This window comes from Thalassophryne amazonica, chromosome 17, assembly GCF_902500255.1.
Source record: "Thalassophryne amazonica chromosome 17, fThaAma1.1, whole genome shotgun sequence".
Lineage (NCBI taxonomy): Eukaryota > Metazoa > Chordata > Actinopteri > Batrachoidiformes > Batrachoididae > Thalassophryne > Thalassophryne amazonica.
This window is the reverse complement of record NC_047119.1, coordinates 44,427,745-44,449,254: the sequence shown is the minus strand read 5'-3', so window position 1 is coordinate 44,449,254 and position 21,510 is coordinate 44,427,745. Positions and strand designations below refer to the sequence as shown.

At 42.1% G+C, this 21,510-nt stretch overlaps 1 protein-coding gene and 1 long non-coding RNA gene across 3 annotated transcripts in view; one reads left to right on the top strand and one right to left on the bottom strand.

The window, feature by feature from the left end:
- The window catches only part of lpar1 (lysophosphatidic acid receptor 1), a 99,086-nt gene extending 79,912 nt beyond the window's left edge, over positions 1–19,174 (top strand). Inside the window, exons 3-4 of one of the 2 annotated variants that reach the window (XM_034191952.1) lie at positions 17,712–17,860; positions 18,955–19,174. In XM_034191952.1, the coding sequence (XP_034047843.1) occupies positions 17,712–17,860; positions 18,955–18,966 (161 nt within the window). In that variant the 3' untranslated portion in view covers positions 18,967–19,174. Of the gene's footprint in view, positions 1–17,711; positions 18,489–18,954 lie in introns of those variants that run through there. The other variant, XM_034191951.1, reaches the window with a different exon arrangement.
- LOC117529232 lies at positions 5,280–20,568 on the bottom strand. Its single transcript, XR_004565954.1, has 4 exons — positions 20,396–20,568; positions 10,959–10,962; positions 10,176–10,181; positions 5,280–5,290 (listed from the first exon to the last, which is right to left on the bottom strand). It is a non-coding gene; the product is annotated as an uncharacterized LOC117529232 (long non-coding RNA).
- Between the last annotated feature and the right edge of the window lie 942 nt (positions 20,569–21,510).

The following is a 21,510-nucleotide window of genomic DNA, read 5'->3' as shown; positions in this document are numbered from 1 at the left end:
TTTATATTGTAAGGCAAGGCCATACAATAATTATGTAAAACCCCAACGGTCAAAACGACCCCCTGTGAGCAAGCACTTGGCTACAGTGGGAAGGAAAAACTCCCTTTTAACAGGAAGAAACCTCCAGCAGAACCAGGCTCAGGGAGGGGCAGTCTTCTGCTGGGACTGGTTGGGGCTGAGGGAGAGAACCAGGAAAAAGACATGCTGTGGAGGGGAGCAGAGATCGATCACTAATGATTAAATGCAGAGTGGTGCATACAGAGCAAAAAGAGAAAGAAACAGTGCATCATGGGAACCCCCCAGCAGTCTACGTCTATAGCAGCATAACTAAGGGATGGTTCAGGGTCACCTGATCCAGCCCTAACTATAAGCCCTAGCAAAAAGGAAAGTTTTAAGCCTAATCTTAAAAGTAGAGAGGGCGTCTGTCTCCCTGATCTGAATTGGGAGCTGGTTCCACAGGAGAGGAGCCTGAAAGCTGAAGGCTCTGCCTCCCATTCTACTCTTACAAACCCTAGGAACTACAAGTAAGCCTGCAGTCAGAGCGAAGCGCTCTATTGGGGTGATATGGTACTACGAGGTCCCTAAGATAAGATGGGACCTGATTATTCAAAACCTTATAAGTAAGAAGAAGAATTTTAAATTCTATTCTAGAATTAACAGGAAGCCAATGAAGAGAGGCCAATATGGGTGAGATATGCTCTCTCCTTCTAGTCCCCGTCAGCACTCTAGCTGCAGCATTTTGAATTAACTGAAGGCTTTTTAGGGAACTTTTAGGACAACCTGATAATAATGAATTACAATAGTCCAGCCTAGAGGAAATAAATGCATGAATTAGTTTTTCAGCATCACTCTGAGACAAGACCTTTCTGATTTTAGAGATATTGCGTAAATGCAAAAAAGCAGTCCTACATATTTGTTTAATATGCGCTTTGAATGACATATCCTGATCAAAATGACTCCAAGATTCTCACAGTATTACTAGAGGTCAGGGTAATGCCATCCAGAGTAAGGATCTGGTTAGACACCATGTTTCTAAGATTTGTGGGGCCAAGTACAATAACTTCAGTTTTATCTGAGTTTAAAAGCAGGAAATTAGAGGTCATCCATGTCTTTATGTCTGTAAGACAATCCTGCAGTTTAGCTAATTGGTGTGTGTCGTCTGGCTTCATGGATAGATAAAGCTGGGTATCATCTGCGTAACAATGAAAATTTAAGCAATACCGTCTAATAATACTGCCTAAGGGAAGCATATATAAAGTGAATAAAATTGGTCCTAGCACAGAACCTTGTGGAACTCCATAATTAACTTTAGTCTGTGAAGAAGATTCCCCATTTACATGAACAAATTGTAATCTATTAGACAAATATGATTCAAACCACCGCAGCGCAGTGCCTTTAATACCTATGGCATGCTCTAATCTCTGTAATAAAATTTTATGGTCAACAGTATCAAAAGCAGCACTGAGGTCTAACAGAACAAGCACAGAGATGAGTCCACTGTCCGAGGCCATAAGAAGATCATTTGTAACCTTCACTAATGCTGTTTCTGTACTATGATGAATTCTAAAACCTGACTGAAACTCTTCAAATAGACCATTCCTCTGCAGATGATCAGTTAGCTGTTTTACAACTACCCTTTCAAGAATTTTTGAGAGAAAAGGAAGGTTGGAGATTGGCCTATAATTAGCTAAGATAGCTGGGTCAAGTGATGGCTTTTTAAGTAATGGTTTAATTACTGCCACCTTAAAAGCCTGTGGTACATAGCCAACTAACAAAGATAGATTGATCATATTTAAGATCGAAGCATTAAATAATGGTAGGGCTTCCTTGAGCAGCCTGGTAGGAATGGGGTCTAATAAACATGTTGATGGTTTGGATGAAGTAACTAATGAAAATAACTCAGACAGAACAATCGGAGAGAAAGAGTCTAACCAAATACCGGCATCACTGAAGCAGCCAAAGATAACGATACGTCTTTGGGATGGTTATGAGTAATTTTTTCTCTAATAGTTAAAATTTTGTTAGCAAAGAAAGTCATGAACTCATTACTAGTTAAAGCTAATGGAATACTCAGCTCAATAGAGCTCTGACTCTTTGTCAGCCTGGCTACAGTGCTGAAAAGAAACCTGGGATTGTTCTTATTTTCTTCAATTAGTGATGAGTAGAAAGATGTCCTAGCTTTACGGAGGGCTTTTTATAGAGCAACAGACTCTTTTTCCAGGCTAAGTGAAGATCTTCTAAATTAGTGAGACGCCATTTCCTCTCCAACTTACGGGTTATCTGCTTTAAGCTACGAGTTTGTGAGTTATACCACGGAGTCAGACACTTCTGATTTAAAGCTCTCTTTTTCAGAGGAGCTACAGCATCCAAAGTTGTCTTCAATGAGGATGTAAAACTATTGACGAGATACTCTATCTCCCTTACAGAGTTTAGGTAGCTACTCTGCACTGTGTTGTTATATGGCATTAGAGAACATAAAGAAGGAATCATATCCTTAAACCTAGTTACAGCGCTTTCTGAAAGACTTCTAGTGTAATGAAACTTATTCCCTACTGCTGGGTAGTCCATCAGAGTAAATGTAAATGTTATTAAGAAATGATCAGACAGAAGGGAGTTTTCAGGGAATACTGTTAAGTCTTCTATTTCCATACCATAAGTCAGAACAAGATCTAAGATATGATTAAAGTGGTGGGTGGACTCATTTACTTTTTGAGCAAAGCCAATAGAGTCTAATAATAGATTAAATGCAGTGTTGAGGCTGTCATTCTCAGCATCTGTGTGGATGTTAAAATCGCTCACTATAATTATCTTATCTGAGCTAAGCACTAAGTCAGACAAAAGGTCTGAAAATTCACAGAGAAACGCACAGTAACGACCAGGTGGACGATAGATAATAACAAATAAAACTGGTTTTTGGGACTTCCAATTTGGATGGACAAGACTAAGAGACAAGCTTTCAAATGAATTAAAGCTCTGTCTGGGTTTTTGATTAATTAATAAGCTGGAATGGAAGATTGCTGCTAATCCTCCGCCCCGGCCCGTGCTACGAGCATTCTGACAGTTAGTGTGACTCGGGGGTGTTGACTCATTTAAACTAACATATTCATCCTGCTGTAACCAGGTTTCTGTTAGGCAGAATAAATCAATATGTTGATCAATTATTATATCATTTACCAACAGGGACTTAGAAGAGAGAGACCTAATGTTTAATAGACCACATTTAACTGTTTTAGTCTGTGGTGCAGTTGAAGGTGCTATATTATTTTTTCTTTTTGAATTTTTATGCTTAAATAGATTTTGCTGGTATTGGTAGTCTGGGAGCAGGCACCGTCTCTACGGGGATGGGGTAATGAGGGGATGGCAGGGGGAGAGAAGCTGCAGAGAGGTGTGTAAGACTACAACTCTGCTTCCTGGTCCCAACCCTGGATAGTCACGGTTTGGAGGATTTAAGAAAATTGGCCAGATTTCTAGAAATGAGAGCTGCTCCATCCAAAGTGGGGATGGATGCCGTCTCTCCTAACAAGACCAGGTTTTCCCCAGAAGCTTTGCCAATTATCTATGAAGCCCACCTCATTTTTTGGACACCACTCAGACAGCCAGCAATTCAAGGAGAACATGCGGCTAAACATGTCACTCCCGGTCTGATTGGGGAGGGGCCCAGAGAAAACTACAGAGTCCGACATTGTTTTTGCAAAGTTACACACCGATTTAATGTTAATTTTAGTGACCTCCGATTGGCGTAACCGGGTGTCATTACTGCCGACGTGAATTACAATCTTACCAAATTTACGCTTAGCCTTAGCCAGCAGTTTCAAATTTCCTTCAATGTCGCCTGCTCTGGCCCCCGGAAGACAATTGACTATGGTTGCTGGTGTCGCTAACTTCACATTTCTCAAACAGAGTCGCCAATAACCAGAGTTTGATCCTCGGCGGGTGTGTCGTCGAGTGGGGAAAAACGGTTAGAAATGTGAACGGGTTGGCGGTGTACACGGGGCTTCTGTTTAGGGCTACGCTTCCTCCTCACAGCCACCCAGTCAGCCTGCTTTCCCGGCTGCTCGGGATCTGCCAGGGGGGAACTAACGGCGGCTAAGCTACCTTGGTCCGCACCGACTACAGGGGCCTGGCTAACTGTAGAATTTTCCACGGTGCGGAGCCGAGTCTCCAATTCGCCCAGCCTGGCCTCCAAAGCTACGAATAAGCTACACTTATTACAAGTACCGTTACTGCTAAAGGAGGCCGAGGAATAACTAAACATTTCACACCCAGAGCAGAAAAGTGCGGGAGAGACAGGAGAAGCCGCCATGCTAAATCGGCTAAGAGCTAGTAGCTACGCTAAGCTAGCGGATTCCTAAAAACACGCAAAGTGAATAATGTGTAAATAATCTAGAGGTGATTCAGCAGAAGGAGTGCTTTAGTTAAGGCACGTAAAGATTACACTGGGAAACAAATCGTAATCTAGATAACTAGATCAATCTAACTGCGCAGATTAAACAGCTAACAGATACAGAAAAACACCGCTGTGCTCCGGAACAGGAAGTGATACAATACCGCAGTGAGAGCCAACCACCAGTAGAGGCAAGCAAGGTATAATGTATGAGCAATAACCCACCCTTTTATTAAAATAATAAATGACAAATAAAAGAAAAGTGTTCTCTGATTTAAAAAAAATAAAAAGTAATAGCAGGCTCTTCCCCACTAAAACACAAAAATCCAACACAGTGTGTTACTCAAAGTTGACAGTCCAATCTAGTTTAACGAAATGTTTCTTAACTAATGCTAAGGCCGGCAAACCATAAGTTAACACTACGTTGCAGGCCTGTATTGATGCTTGTGTTCGTGGAGACCAAAAACTTATTGATCACTTCACTCAAAGAGCAAACAAAATAAACTTAAGGTACCTTGTGTAAGTGTTAATCCCACCAGATTCAACCTGTTGTGTGTAGTTCTCGGTCCAAGTGAAAACACAGCTCGGCATTACCAGTCACAGCTCCTTTAGTAAGAAGGGTGCGTGGTCCACGCCCAGTCATGAACTCCTTGTGCTTGTCTCCCACTGTTCACAGAGACACTCTGAGAGCTGCCGGTGGCTCAGAGTACTTTCTGAGTCCAGTTTCTCGTTGTCCAGTTCGGTAACGATGCTCTACCAGCTCCCCGGTCCTGCTGATTTAGCAAAAGGCAGCTTAGCAGTCCTTTAGCGAGCTAATTAGTGTCGGCTAATTGCTATGCCAGAAGCTAGCGGCAAAAAACAGTTCAAAGAGCTTCGAGTAGGAGCTCAAAAGTCCTCCACCACAAACTTTAGCATAGATACTTAAAGTGGATTATCTTAGGGATAAAACCACAACACAGATAACTGTTATATTTACAAGACAAGCAAAGTCTTCAAGAAAGGCTGCCGACCCATGGCCGTCCGAACCGGATCTCTCCCTTTTTGTTTTTTTAACTCCCTCCTCTCCAAAAAACTTGCGTGGCGTTCAAGGACAGTCTGTGTGTAGGAAAATAACACATCTCACAGGTACCACAAATCAGATAATCTAAATATACGATGACATTTTTAAAACAAATTTGTAACTGCATTTTAAGAATGAACATTTTTAATAAACAAAAAATAAATGAATTTACTCTTTTTAACCTATTTATATATTTATGAACTCATCTATTTACTAACTATTACTCCATGGATCGATTATTTGTCTGGGCTACACCCTCCCCCCTCTAAATGTCTGGTGTCCCCAACAGACTACCAAAGAACTCTAAACCAGAGAAGCAGTATAACCCTTATGTGTACAGTGCATATTAATCTTGTCCAATAGTAATCACAACCCCTCTGTGGATGATTATGATTGGCTGATCTTTAGCTTTTCCAGGTTCATCATAAGTTAAACGTACTACCGGTTTAACGGTTCTCTTAGGTTTAATGTCAGGAGTTGTAGCCAAATGGTTACGAGGTGTTTTCTGTTTTGGGACCCTGACAGACCGCGGCATTCGGGTGTCCATCTCCGACTCTGGGGTAGGCACCTGGACTTGCACGTCTTCTTGATCTGATTCTTCTTGATTTGTCTCAGGCTCACTAACCAAATTAGGCTCCATAACATCCTCCAGTTGTGCTTCGTCATTTGCACTTTCCTCATCTGAAGAGGTTTCATCATCGTCACTTTCTTGGTCATTGATTAGAGTCTCTTGCAGTATCTCTTGAGGTCTGAGGGCATGCTTTATAACTTCTTGAACTCTTTCTCTTGTGTAATATGGTCTTTGAGGTTCATAGTACTCATACTCTGAGGATGAGTCTGTATCTTGAGGCTCCAGCACAACTGTCGATTGCTTTGAGGGCTTAGCCTTTGTACCATTCTTTTCTTTGTGGGGGACTGGCAGTTTCACATGCTGTCCAATAGGCAGTATATGGTCTCTGTGGACTGTCTTAACTTTTCCACTCCCACTTTCTTTTTTCAGTTGGTAGACAGGAAGGTTTGGCATTTTCCCAACAACCTTGTAAGGTACTGGACTCCATCTTGGTTGCAACTTGTGTTTTTTCCCTTTAGGCCCCAGTTCTGTAGTAAGACTCTGTCACCAACTTCTAAGGACTGGAAACCAACTCTTTTGTCATAACTGTTCTTGTTCTTCCGATGAGCTTTGTCTGCCGTCTCAGAGGCCAACTTGTAGGTTTGATGCAGATCTTCCTTCAACTTTGACACATCATGAGAATGACTTTCCACAGTTGTGTCAAGGGATGTCCCAAAACACAGGTCTACTGGCAACCTTGCTTCTTGGCCAAACATGAGAAAATAAGGTGAAAAACCAGTAGCATCACATTTTGTGCTGTTGTAGGCATGGACCAAATAATGGACATGTTGACTCCACTGCCTCTTTTTTCTTCACTCAGAGTGCCCAGCATAGAAAGCAAGGTGCGGTTGAACCTCTCAGGCTGCGGGTCTCCTTGTGGATGATAAGGGGTAGTCCGCGACTTCCTTATCCCCTGATCTTAAGTAAGTCTTTAATCAGGCGACTTTCGAATACCCACGGCCCTGATCGGAATGGATACGGCTGGTAGCATAGTGGACAAAATAGTTATCACAAGGGTCTTGGCCACCGTTTGAGCAGTTTGGTTCTTGGTTGGGAACGCTGGGCATAGCGTGTAAAATGATCTGTGACTACAATACATTGCCCATGCCTCTTGAATCCTGCCTCCATGGAGAGGAATCGATGCACACCAAGTCCATAGGACCACTACTGGAAATCTGGTGAAGCGGTGGCAGCGTTCTGGGCGGGAGATTTGCGTGTGACACATTCGCCACAGTTCTGTGATTGTTGCTCAACATCTTGTGACATTTTTGGCCAGAAGAACCTTTTACGAATTAAGTCAATGGTTCTTTCAATGCCAAAAGTGTCCTGACTCATTGTGAACAGATTTTAGTACACTGCCATGGTATTGTTTGGCAGGAGGAGCTGGGTTACCTCTTCATCACAAGGTCGCTTGGTGGACACGATAGAGCAATCCATCTCGCATAGTCAGTTTGTCTTTTTCACGTTTCATGTGTGATATCTCAGGACTCGTATCTGTCCACTGGTTCTGTTGCAGTGCTCGGATGGCAGGCTAATTATTGTATCCTGTTGTTGAGCCTTTGCCAGATCAACATTTGAAACATGTTCCAATGACTGAAGCTCCATTTGCAGTGGGAAGGCATAGAGATCTGGAACACAATCTGGGGAAGCTCCAATTTGGTCGACACACCAAGGGGAACTATCTGATATTTCAGACACCTGGACTCTTTGACAGATCGACTTAACTGCTGATTCAGATATGGTTTCCCATTCAGTGGCTGGGTCTACCTCAGGAAAGCGTCTGGAGAGAATGTCTGCATCAATGTTGTGCTTTCCCGCTCTGTATTGGACATCAAAGTCATACATGGACAAAGCAACAAGCCATCTATGCCCCACTGCGGTGAGCCTGGCTGTCGAGAGCACGTACGTCAAAGGGTTATTATCGGTACGTACCGTAAAACGAGCTCCGTACAGATAATCATGAAAGCGCTCTACCACTGCCCACTTTAGAGACAGGAACTCCAGCTGATGTATGGGGTACCGTTTTTCAGACTGGGCTCAGTTTTCCTACTAGCAAACGCAACTGGCCTTAAGCCATCCTCTTGCTGCTGATAGAGGACTGCACCAAGTCCTTTGAAGTTAGCATCCACATGAAGCATGTATGGCTTGGCAGGATCTGCAAAGGCTAATACGGGTGCATGGGTCAAGCAGTAGATTATATGGTGGAAAGCTTGGTGCAGGAATCATCCCACCGCTCACCAAAGGGCTCTGACTCTTGAGTAAGTTTTGGTGGGATCTGGGCATTTTTTTTCCGGCTCTTTTGGGTGGACCATAGCCTTTAGTCAGCTCTGTAAGTGGTCTCACAATAGTGGCATAGTTGGCTATAAACCTTCAGTAGTACCCACAAAAACCCAAAACGACCTCAGAGTCTTTAGATCTTGGGGCTGAGGCCAAGTGGTTTACGGCCTCAATTTTCTGTGGATCGGGAGAGACGCCCTGGGGCAGACACACTATGTCCGAGGTACTTCACCTGAGGCTGACAGAATTGGCACTTGTCCAGGGAGATCTTTAGTCCGCCGCTCCGAGACGATCCAGCACTTTGAGGAGCCTTCCTCATGTTCCTCCAGTGACTTTCCAAAGACAATCAGGTCATCCAGGTAGACCAGGACCTGAAGTAGTTCATGTCCCCACTGTGTTTTCCATTAACCTTTGGAACGTTGCAGGCGCTCCGGTTATTCCCTGTGGCATTCCTCAATTGGAAAAAACCAAGCGGGCAAATGAATGCCGTTTTCTCCTTGTCTTCCTCCGCCATTGCTATCTGGTAGTAACCACTACGCAAGTCCAGTACGGAGAACCATTTGCTTCCAGACAAGGAGTCAAGGTGCTTCGTCAAGGCAGGGGGTTGTGTACTGGTCAGGCACTGTCCTGCTGTTTAGTAAACCTGTAGTCTATGCACATTCTTATAGTTCCATTTTGCTTACGACTATACAATCGCGAGCATAGGGGCTACGGGATTCCTTGATGATGCCTGCACACAGCAAATCTTGTAGATGCTTTCTCACATCCTCTATGTCTGCAGGAGCCAGCCCGTCGGGATCTTTGACGAAAAGGACTTTGGTCAGACAGACGGATATTGGTGCTCTACACCCTTTGGCAAGGCCAACATCCCACTCATTGACTGAGAATACTTGAGAACGTTCAGCTAGCTTTGTCGAAGCCAATCCTTCCACTCTGTTGGCACAGGAGAGTCGCCAAAATTGATAAGATCTTGGGGGCTTCAGCCTTGTGGAGTGGCATTGAGAGAAACACTTTCAGTGTGGTACATGTGGCCATGACTGTCCCCACGGGAATGAATGGTTTCTTTGGTGGACCTGGTTTTGGACTAGAATCCTGAAGTTGTTGACTTGCACGGCATTGGTGGCACCACCATTGGCTGTAGTATCACATCACCAGGCAGAGGGGCTAATGGAGAAGAATCAACCATCGGATTTTGTTGTCAACAGTTTGTGTGAAGTCAACCTTACAGGAAACTTGCAGGTCTTTCCCAGGAGGCAATATCAAGGGCTCGGACCTTCCATATCACGTGGCCAACCATCATCAGTCAGTTGAGGTTAAGAACAGAGCCTGCGAGTGCAGCATTCAGTTCATGGTCAGCTTGGAGTACCAAGAGCTTTAGGGATGTCAAAGCCCTCTTTCCAGCATTGCTTTACCAAGCTACAAACATGGCTGGTGTTTGTGCCCACAATAACCGGAATCTGCCTTCTTTTGGACTTGGGCAAATCAGGGCTAGCACTGTTACTGTATGTTTGGTGCCAGTAACTTCAGCTGGATACTCAAAATCAACCCCAGAGGTCGAGACCAGTAACTGGATGCACAGGAACAGAGGATATATGCTTTTTGGTACCACGACTCAATGATGATGGTGACCTGAGATTCCACTGTCGGATAGGGCATCGCAGGATTGTCCATTGACTTTTAGCGGTATGACACTGGGTGGTCCAATCAGACCTTCAGGGATCCCTGTTGGAGTGGGGGAAGTCAGCAGATCGTGCTTGACATGGCAGTTGATATCTGAGGTACTAGTGTCGGTACTTGGGTTACTTTTCATTGTCTTTACTGTTTGGATGAGCTTTCCTGATTACTTTGTTCTGATTCTCAGGATTGCGACATTTTGCCAAAAATGACCCTTCTCCCACATCGATAGCAGAACTGCTCATCTGACTGTTGCCTATTTTCGGTTGGGAGCATTCGTTTTTTGCTTAGCCTCCACTGCTGTGACTGTAGTCGGCTTTGCTGAGGTTTCTTGAACAGAGTTCCTTTGAGCCACTTTCTGCTGTAGTCTTTTGACTTGTTTCCTCAATGCTGCAAGCTCAGTGTCACCACGGTGTTCTCTTGACTGTATTGTGGACACAGATTGAGCACAGTGACTTTTCTCTTTTACATCTTGGGAACTTATCATGCAGGAAGCCAACTTGGTCTTGAGCTCTTTGACCCTCAGCTTTTGAGATTTTGTAATTCTGCATGGCTGGCCTCTGCAGATTGTTTGGTCTGTACTGGGTGAACAGAGGTAGTAAGCTTTCTCGTTGAAGCTTCATATTCTTCCTCTGTACGGATTTCGCTTAGGAGCTGTAGGAAATTTGGTTTTTTTTTTTCCTTTCTTTCTCGTAAGCGTAACTGAATTAGCATGAGATCTGAAACAACAGCTCCTCTCAAAAGCTGTTCCAAACGAGCTTTGTCTTTGCATCAGCCGAAATCCTCCTCTCTGTACAACTTTATTGAGAGCTCTTTCCAGCCGTCTTAGGAAATCAGACAGTTTTTCTGCTGGCTGTTGCTGCATTAGCCGAAAGGCGAAGTAGAGGTCATCTCCCGATTCAGCAGTGCCAAATGCACTCTCTAGGGTTTGCGTCTGCATATGCATCTTTGACTGACCTTTGCAATTTCCAATGCGCGGCCCCTTTAAGCTTTCCATTATCCTGCGCCTTTTCTCCCTCTCTGTACAGTCACTTTCTTCCACCATGAGCCATGTCTGTTCAAGCCAGTGGTTGAATGGTTCCTCATTGGGGGGAATCGGCAGGTTCCCTGAGTACAGGCGTAAACGCCGATAACCACCTTTGCCTGTGGCTTGCGAGTCTTTTCCAAGAAGTTGCCAACCGCTTGCAAGATAGACTCAGTGGAGTTGACCTTGGGAGTGGATTCTGGAAATAGGCCTTTAATATCATCCATAGTCTTGCCCTCGGCATCGAGCAGGGTTTTCAACTTGATATTAAAGTCACTTACAACTGGAACTTCACTTGGTGTGATTACTGGCCAGAGTTTCCCACTTTCCACATGAAGCACTTCAGGAGGTACATTGTCAGTGCACTCTTCTCTGCATTCACACAAAACCGTTATGCAGTTTTGGGAGGTGTGGAACATTCTGCCTCGGACACGGACTCGACCCAAACATTTAACAGTCTCTAGGGTTTCCTCTATTTTGTCTATCTCCACATCTTCAGGGACCATAACCATGAGGGCCTTAGCTTCTTCCAAACCTTCACCCCGGCACCACCTCTTCAGTTCTGCAGCAAGCTCGGTGCGGTCTGCCATTATCCAGTCAGCCAATTAGAGTGAGAAATGTCAGAACTGGTTACTTTTAAGTGACGTTAAAATTAGTGTAGTGTCCCTTTAATGTGCCTATAAAGACCCAAAAATCCCAGCGGTGCCTCCATTTTATGTAGCCCTTCTAATACTCACAAATTAAATGAGTGGGCTCTGGGTTCTGTTTGTCTTGCTCTATGTTTACTTAAAAGATTAAGTAATATTTTGGATCTCTGCACTGTATTAAAATTAAGGACCAAACACCAAATCTGGCATAATGAGGCACACCTGACACAGGTATAACGTATGAACAATAACCCACCCTTTTATTAAATAATAAATGACAATAAAAGAAAAGTGTTTCTCTGATTTAAAAAAAAAATAAAAAGCAATAGCAGGCTCTTCCCCACTAAAACACAAAAATCCAACACACAGTGTGTTACTCAAAGTTGACAGTCCAATCTAGTTTAACGAAATGTTTCTTAACTAATGCTAAGGCCGGCAAACCATAAGTTAACACTACGTTGCAGGCCTGTATTGATGCTTGTGTTCGTGGAGACCAAAAACTTATTGATCACTTCACTCAAAGAGCAAACAAAATAAACTTAAGGTACCTTGTGTAAGTGTTAATCCCACCAGATTCAACCTGTTGTGTGTAGTTCTCGGTCCAAGTGAAAACACAGCTCGGCATTACCAGTCACAGCTCCTTTAGTAAGAAGGGTGCGTGGTCCACGCCCAGTCACGAACTCCTTGTGCTTGTCTCCCACTGTTCACAGAAACACTCTGAGAGCTGCCAGTGGCTCAGAGTACTTTCTGGGTCCAGTTTCTCGTTGTCCAGTTCGGTAACGATGATCTACCAGCTCCCCGGTCCTGCTGATTTAGCAAAAGGCAGCTTAGCAGTCCTTTAGCAAGCTAATTAGCGTCGGCTAATTGCTATGCCAGAAGCTAGCGGCAAAAAACAGTTCAAAGAGCTTCGAGTAGGAGCTCAAAAGTCCTCCACCACAAACTTTAGCATAGATACTTAAAGTGGATTATCTTAGGGATAAAACCACAACACAGATAACTGTTATATTTACAAGACAAGCAAACTCTTCAAGAAAGGCTGCCGACCCATGGCCGTCCGAACCGGATCTCTCCTTTTTTGCTTTTTTTTTTTTTACTCCCTCCTCTCCAAAAAACTTGCGTGGCGTTCAAGGACAGTCTGTGTGTAGGAAAATAACACATCTCACAGGTACCACAAATCAAATAATCTAAATATACGATGACATTTTTAAAACAAATTTGTAACTGCATTTTAAGAATGAACATTTTTAATAAACAAAAAATAAATGAATTTACTCTTTTTAACCTATTTATATATTTATGAACTCATCTATTTACTAACTATTACTCCATGGACCTTTTAATACATCGATTATTTGTCTGGGCTACACTGTTTTAAGTCACTTTGGAAAAGTGTAGAAGTTGCACATTCTGTTCCATTTGTTGGCATTTTATTATTTAGGTAGTGATTGAGACTACCAAGCTACCTGTGTTAGCATTGCCACGCAAGTTAGCTTGAGTAGCTAGCATGTACTTACCACCTATAATATCTATCTGAATTTTTGGTTTTGCAAATTTGTCTGCTGATAGTTCGTTTACTGTTTAAGGTTAGATCATCCAGCTAGTAGATTTAGTAATATTTTTTTTTTACTTTGCACTTGTTTAATATTTGTGTAACTCAACGTTATCAAAGCCACAGATGGTAGCTGTCCTGCTTGGAGTGCAGCTGATCCCATAGGCTCTCAGAAGTGAAGCAGAGTCCACCCTGATTAGGGCTTGACCGGGAGACAACGTAGGAAGACATGGAATTATATGTGTTTCCCCATGTGGAACTCCAGTTGTGTCAGCAAGGAGTAAAACCCCAAATCCCGAAGCAAATCTGTGGTCTGCCTGCTATGGGGACCCAGAGGACCTGGGAGCAGCCAAAAGACAAATGCCAACAACAACATCAAAGCTACAGATAGGTCTTGAAGATAAGTCATTAACCCTACAGTCAGCTAGAAGAGACAGAGGCAAAGCGACCAGCTGCCAATAATTTTCAATTAGAGTGGGCATTTTACAGTGACAAACATTAAGTGGTCACTGTGCCAGCAACTAGGCAAGGCCAAAATAAAAAAGAAGTCTATTTTATGCAAATGTTGACCGATGCAACACCATGACTGTCAATCTGCCTGAAGGCAGCGTGACATATGTTGGATGCTGAACTAGGAAAAAAAAAACTAAGATTGTGGAATACACTCCCAGACAGCTGCATTTCTGTATAAATCTAAATAGTTTGGTTTTTTTGTCTTATATTTTGTAAAAGTCAGCCAGAAATGAACGCTTTTAAATGTAAAAATCCTATTTTGGTAACCACATCATACCTCTGAGGTGATTTACAAGACATGTTAGGGGAAACCGGGGCAGTGGATCAGAAATGTTTTGTGGCAGCATAAACACATTATGCATAGGCTTAGGTCATTCTATTGTGGATTTAATACAGCAAGTTATTGTTTATAAGGCTGTGTTATTTATTTCCCCCCCAAGTGTAATTTACAGGTATTTAAAATCAATTGTAAAATTTTTGATTCGCTGTGCCCTGGACACTAATTCATGGGGCACAGTGAATCAGTGTCTGGGGCACAGTGTATCAACTTAGAATATAATGAAAAAAACACATGATTATAAAGATTTCTTCAACATTATTAAATATATGCTGATGCATATACAAGCTATAATACAGCAAACCAGCTATGTAATGTGAGAGTGTCTTATATAGTGATATGAGTCCTTTAGAAACTATTACAAATACAACTGTCATAATTTCTGTTCAAACATGAAAACAGTTGTTTATATACACAAATTATAGAAATAATTCATGGAAAAATAAATGTATAAGCTTCAACAAGCAATATTTGTCATCCACTTGATACTGGGGCTTAGTAAATCACTTTCTAGACTGATTCACTATGCATGTGACACACATGAGTCATATTATCAAATAGCTGATAGTCTGGAGAAGACATAACACATGTTCATCAGTTGGATGGGGTAGTCTTCTAACTAATAACAATTTTTTGGGCCACCTTTCCTCTGTTTTGACAAATAAATACAAAGACACTGACATCCACAAAATTTACTTTTGATAGGAACAAACTGACTTCACTTGCCACTTAGTTTTACCCTTAATGTATCCAAAAACAAAACACTAATTTATAAGGGGGGTGTCTTTATGCATAAAAATATGGCATAACTGTTGCAAATATATATGTAGTTTTCCAGATAGAGCTACTGATTCACCGCGCCCCAGTTTCCCCTACTGCTAACTACAGAAACAGGAGCATCACTGTGACACAGGTTTTACTGAAACAAATGAATCGGACTGTGAACGCACATCAAGCAAAAAACATCCTCATTTGTAGCTAATCTGACCTTTTGGATAGATTCAAGAATATGGGGAAAGAAGGGAAAAGCTTAGGTTTGTTAGTAATGATATCACTTATGTATAGAAAATGATTTATTCACCAACCTGTTTGTTTCAACTTGTTTCTAAATTAAAAAAAAAAAAAAACAAATCCTTGGTAAAGTTTTTACAGAAGTGTGGCGCCTGTTTCTGTGTTCGCGGTGTTCCCCTGTTTCAGATATTTCATTGACAGACAAATAGTTGAGATAGTTTCTCTGCTGGGCTGCAAACGTTTGAGACATTTATCTGTCTCAGCCGCATATTTGGGAAGTGAGGTCAAGCCTTTGCTGCAGCTGCTGCCTGCTAACCGCTAACAGATAACAGGCCGCCTGTCAGGATGGTCTCTCCTTTTGTCTCATATCTTAACATATTGCCATTTGTCTGTTTGTTTCAATGTGATGTCCCGTAGTTCTAATCACAGCACAGAGCAGCTGTCGACTGAGCGCGGAAACGTGTCAACTCGATGGGTTTTAGTCGTGAGTCACTGAGCCGCATCGTGTTCAAGTCACTCAGCCATGTTAGGCAGCTTTGGTTTACTGATGGTGGAATTTTTAGATAATGAAGTGGACGTCAGTCACTGCTTATGTTTGGTTTTTAGAAGGTGATGACGACGGATAGAGTTGATATTAACATTGTTTTGAATAATTATCTTGGAGTAACCTTTAGAGCCACAGTGGAAAATCAGCCCTGATAGGGGGCGCCACCTCGTCATTCACACTATAAATGACAGCACTATAAAAGATGTTTCAGCCAGTGCATTACATTAACTTAATAGATCATTTAGATCCTGTATAGAGCCACGTTTGGGTTAAATTTCAAGCCGGATGTCCTTCTTGATGCAACTCCAGTTCTACATGTAGAAACACACACAGCTATGGTCTTCCCAACTGGCCTTCTGGCCAAGAACTAATCAGGACTGACTCTGCTTCACTTTTGAGGTCTGACGGGATCAGGTGCACACAGACCAAGCGGCTGCTCTGCAACAGGAAATAGTGGTTAGACCTCAATGTCACCCATTCACTGTTAGCAAACAGCTGTTGCTGATAGATGTTTGTTCTTTCTTCCTCTATCCATATGTCACACCCAGTACCTTCCGTCTCCCTCACTACATCTGCAGAACTTTTCCAGTTGTCCAAAACTGCTTCCCCTCCATCCAGTGCCTCTCTCACCTGCACACTGAATTTCACACAACAGTCTTCCTCCTTCAGCTTCCACCCTCTGATCCTTTGAGCTCTGACTCTCTTCCTCTTCTTCACTATGCTGTCTGGCTACACTCTCTCCTGCCACCACCTTACAGTCTACAATTTCTTTTAGTTTGCATCTCCAACACAGAATGTAATCCACGTGTGTGCACCTTACTCCACTCTTATGTCACCCAGTGCTACTCCTTCTTCTTAAAATTAGTATTCACATCACATGCTCTTCACCAACATGCCCACTGAAGTCCATTCCTATCACCACTCTTTCATGCTTGGGCACACTCTCCACCACCTCATCTAACTCACTCCAGCAATCTTCTTTCTCCTTCATCTCGCAACTTACCTGTGGGGCATATGCACTGATGATATTCATATCACCCCTTCAATTTCCAACTTCATACTCATCACCCTGTCAGACACTCGCTTAACCTCTGACACACTCTTAACATACTCTTCCTTTAGAATGACTCCAAGACCATTTCTCTTTCCAACCACACCATCATACAGTAACTTGAACCAACCTCTGATAGTCCTAGTCTTACTTCCACTTGATCTCTTTCATACACAGTATGTCTACCTTTCTTCTCTCCATCATATCAGCTAATCTTCCTTTACCAGTCATACTGCCAACATTCAAAGTCTCGACTCCACACTCTCACTTCCACTAACTTTCACCCTCTCCCTCTGCCTTCAGACACATTCTCAACCTCTTTAGTTTTTGTCTTTGCCCATCAGTAGCCCTATTTCCATTGGCACCCTGTTGGGCAACAGCACAGTTGGTGGTCGTTGTTACCTCAGGCCTCGACCAATCCGGTATGGACATTCAATTTGTGACCTGCACATTTTATGTGGCAACATTTACACAGGATGCACTTCTTTGCTTTTCATTAATATGATTTTTCTCATTGTCTCGCTTTCTCTCTTTGGTGATTACTCCCATGGTGATTGGCTCACAGCAGCATGTAACTAGTCAAATTAATCACGTGGCATCTACAGTGATATATTAATTGTTTTGATTTCCATATGGTTGGTTTTCTGTGTGTGTTTGTCGGTGGGGTTGCTGTGGTTGCTAGGCAACAGTCTCGTCAAAAGCGGACACATACATGCTCATAATCTGACTTTTTTGTCTAAGCACAGACCAAGAAACCTGTTTTATGATCAATAATCTTAAATCAGCGCTGTAATAAGCACTGCATTTTGTATGGCGCTGTGATGCTAAATAAAAAACATGCAAATATTCTGAAATTAAACTGTCTACAGAAGAGGTGTGCACACGCCAAACCAAATTTCTTCAACAACCATCAAAAATTGTTAAGCCACTAACGGCAATATGCGTCTCATTTTCTGAAGAGCCATTTTTCTACTTTCACAGCTCCCACATACCCTTTTTTTTTTAATACTGTTTTATTTCTCTTCAGGTGCGTTCATCGTCTGTTGGACCCCCGGCCTTGTCATCCTCCTTCTTGACGTCTTCTGCTCCACCTGCAACGTCCTGACTTATGAAAAATTCTTCCTGCTTCTCGCTGAGTTCAATTCAGCCATGAACCCCATCATCTACTCCTACCGTGACAAGGAGATGAGCGCCACCTTCAGGCAGATCCTGTGCTGCCAGCGACAGGAGAATGTCAACGGGACAGTGGCGGAGGGATCGGACCGATCGGCATCGTCCATCAACCACACAGTGCTGGGCAGTGGTATGCAACACCACAACAACGAACACTCTGTGGTATAGAGAGAGTGGAGATGATGGAATGTAATCGGATTACGTCATAATCTGTACGTGGAAGATTCAGACTGGGAAAATGGGTGGTGGTGAGGGAACGTTAAGTATGAACATGAACTTGAATTTGAAAATTGAAGACAGTGGGTCGGTTGGAGAGATGCCGATGAAGGTGAGGATCATAATGAAGAAAACGAAAAGCTAAGAAGACAAGGATACACATCGGTGTGTAGAAAGTCTGAACGTTGAAGACTGATAGGTTGTTAGTATTTGTTTCAGCTGTTTATTTGTATTAAATGTGCTGATTTGAAGTACGCTATTTAAGATGTAATCTGTGAATGCCAGTATAACCCGTCCTCTCGAATGTTGGTTCCTGCAGCAGAAACGAATTCTCTAAGCTTTCCAAGAAAATTTTTATCCATCATTTGAGTGCAAACCTGCAAAAAACCCTAATAATAGGTGTAGCCAGTAATTTTTTTTTTAAAAGCATTTCTTTTGAGTTTTTTCTAAAATAAAACACACACACACACACACACAAAAACTGTGACCGTACCATTCCTCATCATTTACTTGTGGTGTAACACCACGGTAGGTCAGTTTGGTGAGTTCATTCCATGTGTGCTGACATATCTGTCATGTACAGAGACACATGGTACAATATTATTGATTTTTTTTCCATTTTTTTCACCATGTTCATTTTGTTATTGTTCCAGTGGAGGATTTTCTTACTCTGTACTTCCTTTTACAACATTCATGGTTTTACCATCTTTTAAATGATGGTGCTGTTGTGGTTGACACCAGTTTTATAACTTGTAGCTGAGTTGCATTAATGTTAGGGGACGTGAAGAAGAAACACTTGAAATGAATGTAAGATTCATGTGATTCAATTTATGAAGGAATTGAACAAATCTTACGTTTCACATATTGTTCGCGACACTAAAGTTAATCTGTAATGTGCTCCATTTCAATTACTTCTTCGGGTGGAAAATATGTCCTAATTTCATGAATTTATAAGAAAACAAATGAGAATCTAGCCATATCTGTCCCAAGGAGGAACCAAAAGTCACCCCAAACAGAACCCAGAATGACGACCTGAATAAAAATGTGGACCAGGTGGTGGTGGGTTATGTATTCAGACCCAAATTCAACTTGATGCCACTGAATGAAATATTATCAATTATCAAGTTGTTCACCAATGAATATGGCTTTATACACCCTGAAGAAAACCATACACCCTAAGGCCAAAGGGTGTATGGTTTTCTGAAGGGTGTAAAAAGCCATATTCATTGGTGAACAACTTGATAACGATTTTATCATATACCTATAAATGATAAATGTTGTATGGTTTTCTGAAGGGTGTAAAAAGCCATATTCATTGGTAAAACAACTTGATAATGATTTTATCATATACAGTGGTCCCTCATTTATTGCGGGAGTTACGTTCTAAAAATAACCTGCGATAGGCGAAATCCGCAAAGTAGTCAGCGTTATTTTTTACAATTATTATAGATGTTTTAAGGATGTAAAACCCCTCACTACACACTTTATACGCTTTTCTCAAACAGGCATTAACATTCACTTTTTTCTCCTGTGTAAACGCTCAAAGTTCAAACCTTAGTAGAAAAAAAATAGAACGTTTTCCTATAAATAATTATGACTGGTTTTAGAACTAACGAATTTAATTTTAACGATCAACCTACGATGTTGGACACGTAAGAAATTATTAATAGTGATTCACCAGTATTTCACAGTTCCTCTGACCGCGCCTCTTCGTCGTGGTGCCACTCCACTGTCCAGATTGGCTGATTACTCAGGTGGTATGAAAAATATTACCCGTCTGCGAAAAGGGTGCATTGCTATTTATTCTTTAGTGTTTTCTCCAATCATATTGGCGTATCATTTATATGTATATGATAATGACCCAAATCACCTTACCTCTCAATTCAGGTTTGTGTTCTGAGGAGTCACTTGAACCCAAGAAGGCTCATGCTTGAGACCTTTAAGGAACCTTATAGCTGCTGTAGGTGATGTCTGTTCAGGAAAGACATCAAAATTGCAAATCCAACAAACACAAGCAATGACAAGATGACAAAACAAGATGTCACAATTGATGACCACATTCCACATGGCGGAACTTGTCAGATATAATTTACGGTGCTGTAACAGCTGGCACTTTTCCACTGCAGGGATTACTACCACACTCAGGAACTAATACCTGATCTAAAGGGGAACTCTTTCCACTTGTGCAACCCATACTAATTTTTTAAGTTACGGGAACTTTTTTTAGTCCCTATCATAGAAGTGGTCAAGGGTGTACAGCGGTGGAACTTCTAGCATTAATTGTTCCATCATGCATTTGTCAGAATGTCAGAATGTTCTAACAATCTTATTTGTTTCTTTGCAGCACTGCCGTTATTGTTCACCACTCCTGAGTTTTAGGAGTCTCTCGGATCACATATTACAGTGGAAACAAAAGGTGGAACTATAGAGTATCTGGTCCAGATCAGCAGTGTGTTTGTCTGGATTTGTCCCAGCAGTGACAAGGTTCAACAAAGTTTTCTTCACAGGCTTTGACTGATTTTGCCGTTCTTAACTTAGTCTCCAAAGTGAACAGTGTAGTTTTTCTTGAAATATGTAAACATTCTTTAATAGCTTAGCACAGATTTAGGGTACTGTTCCAATAATGCCAACTGTTATTCCAAAGTCAAACCAATGTTTGTTGTACTGGTCAATGTGTTTATTTAATCCTTCAACTTTAACAGTGAGTGTTCTTGTAATGGGACTCGCTTATTTAATTGTCAAATCCAAATTATGTCCTCTTTTGTGAAACCGTCCCAGCTGTTTATTGCTTTGATCCAACTTAAATACACAAAGGATCCAAGATCAGCAGTAAAACATGAGTTGTTTATTTCCCTGTACGGGATCAAAGACGAGCTGTTCCAGCGATCTCAGCAAAAAGCATACCAGGATGTTTGTGGTTTTGGTAAAAATTTATGCCGCGGAGGATCAGGTGAAGGTCGAATATGCTGAGTGTTAACATGCTGGATGTGGTGATGGGAAACGCGTTGCTCATGGTTTTATCAAGTGGCTTTGTGACTGTCTGACCAGTTGGAGGAAAGGTGAAGGCAGCAGGATTTTGTTTCAATTACTCACTTGTGGGTGAGTCGTTTCTGAGTAACACGAAGTGAATAACAAAAAACTACAACTGTTACCAGGTTTTCTTTGCAGTTCATAACTGATATGACAGTTTAAAAATTGCAAAACATCAGCTTGTGGAACTTTCGGGTATGTGTAAGGTGTGACGGTCGTGGGGGGCAGGAGAGATGCTGAATTAATAATGTTACTCTTTTAATAGTTGGTAGCGCAGTGGCACTAGTGGTTACTATGCTTTCTTTCAAAGACAGTTGCTGGTTCAAGCTGTCCTGTGCTCCATTCTGCAAGTACATCTGGAGTCGCATCACAACAGGCATCAAGTGTAAAACCTGTAACAAACTAAC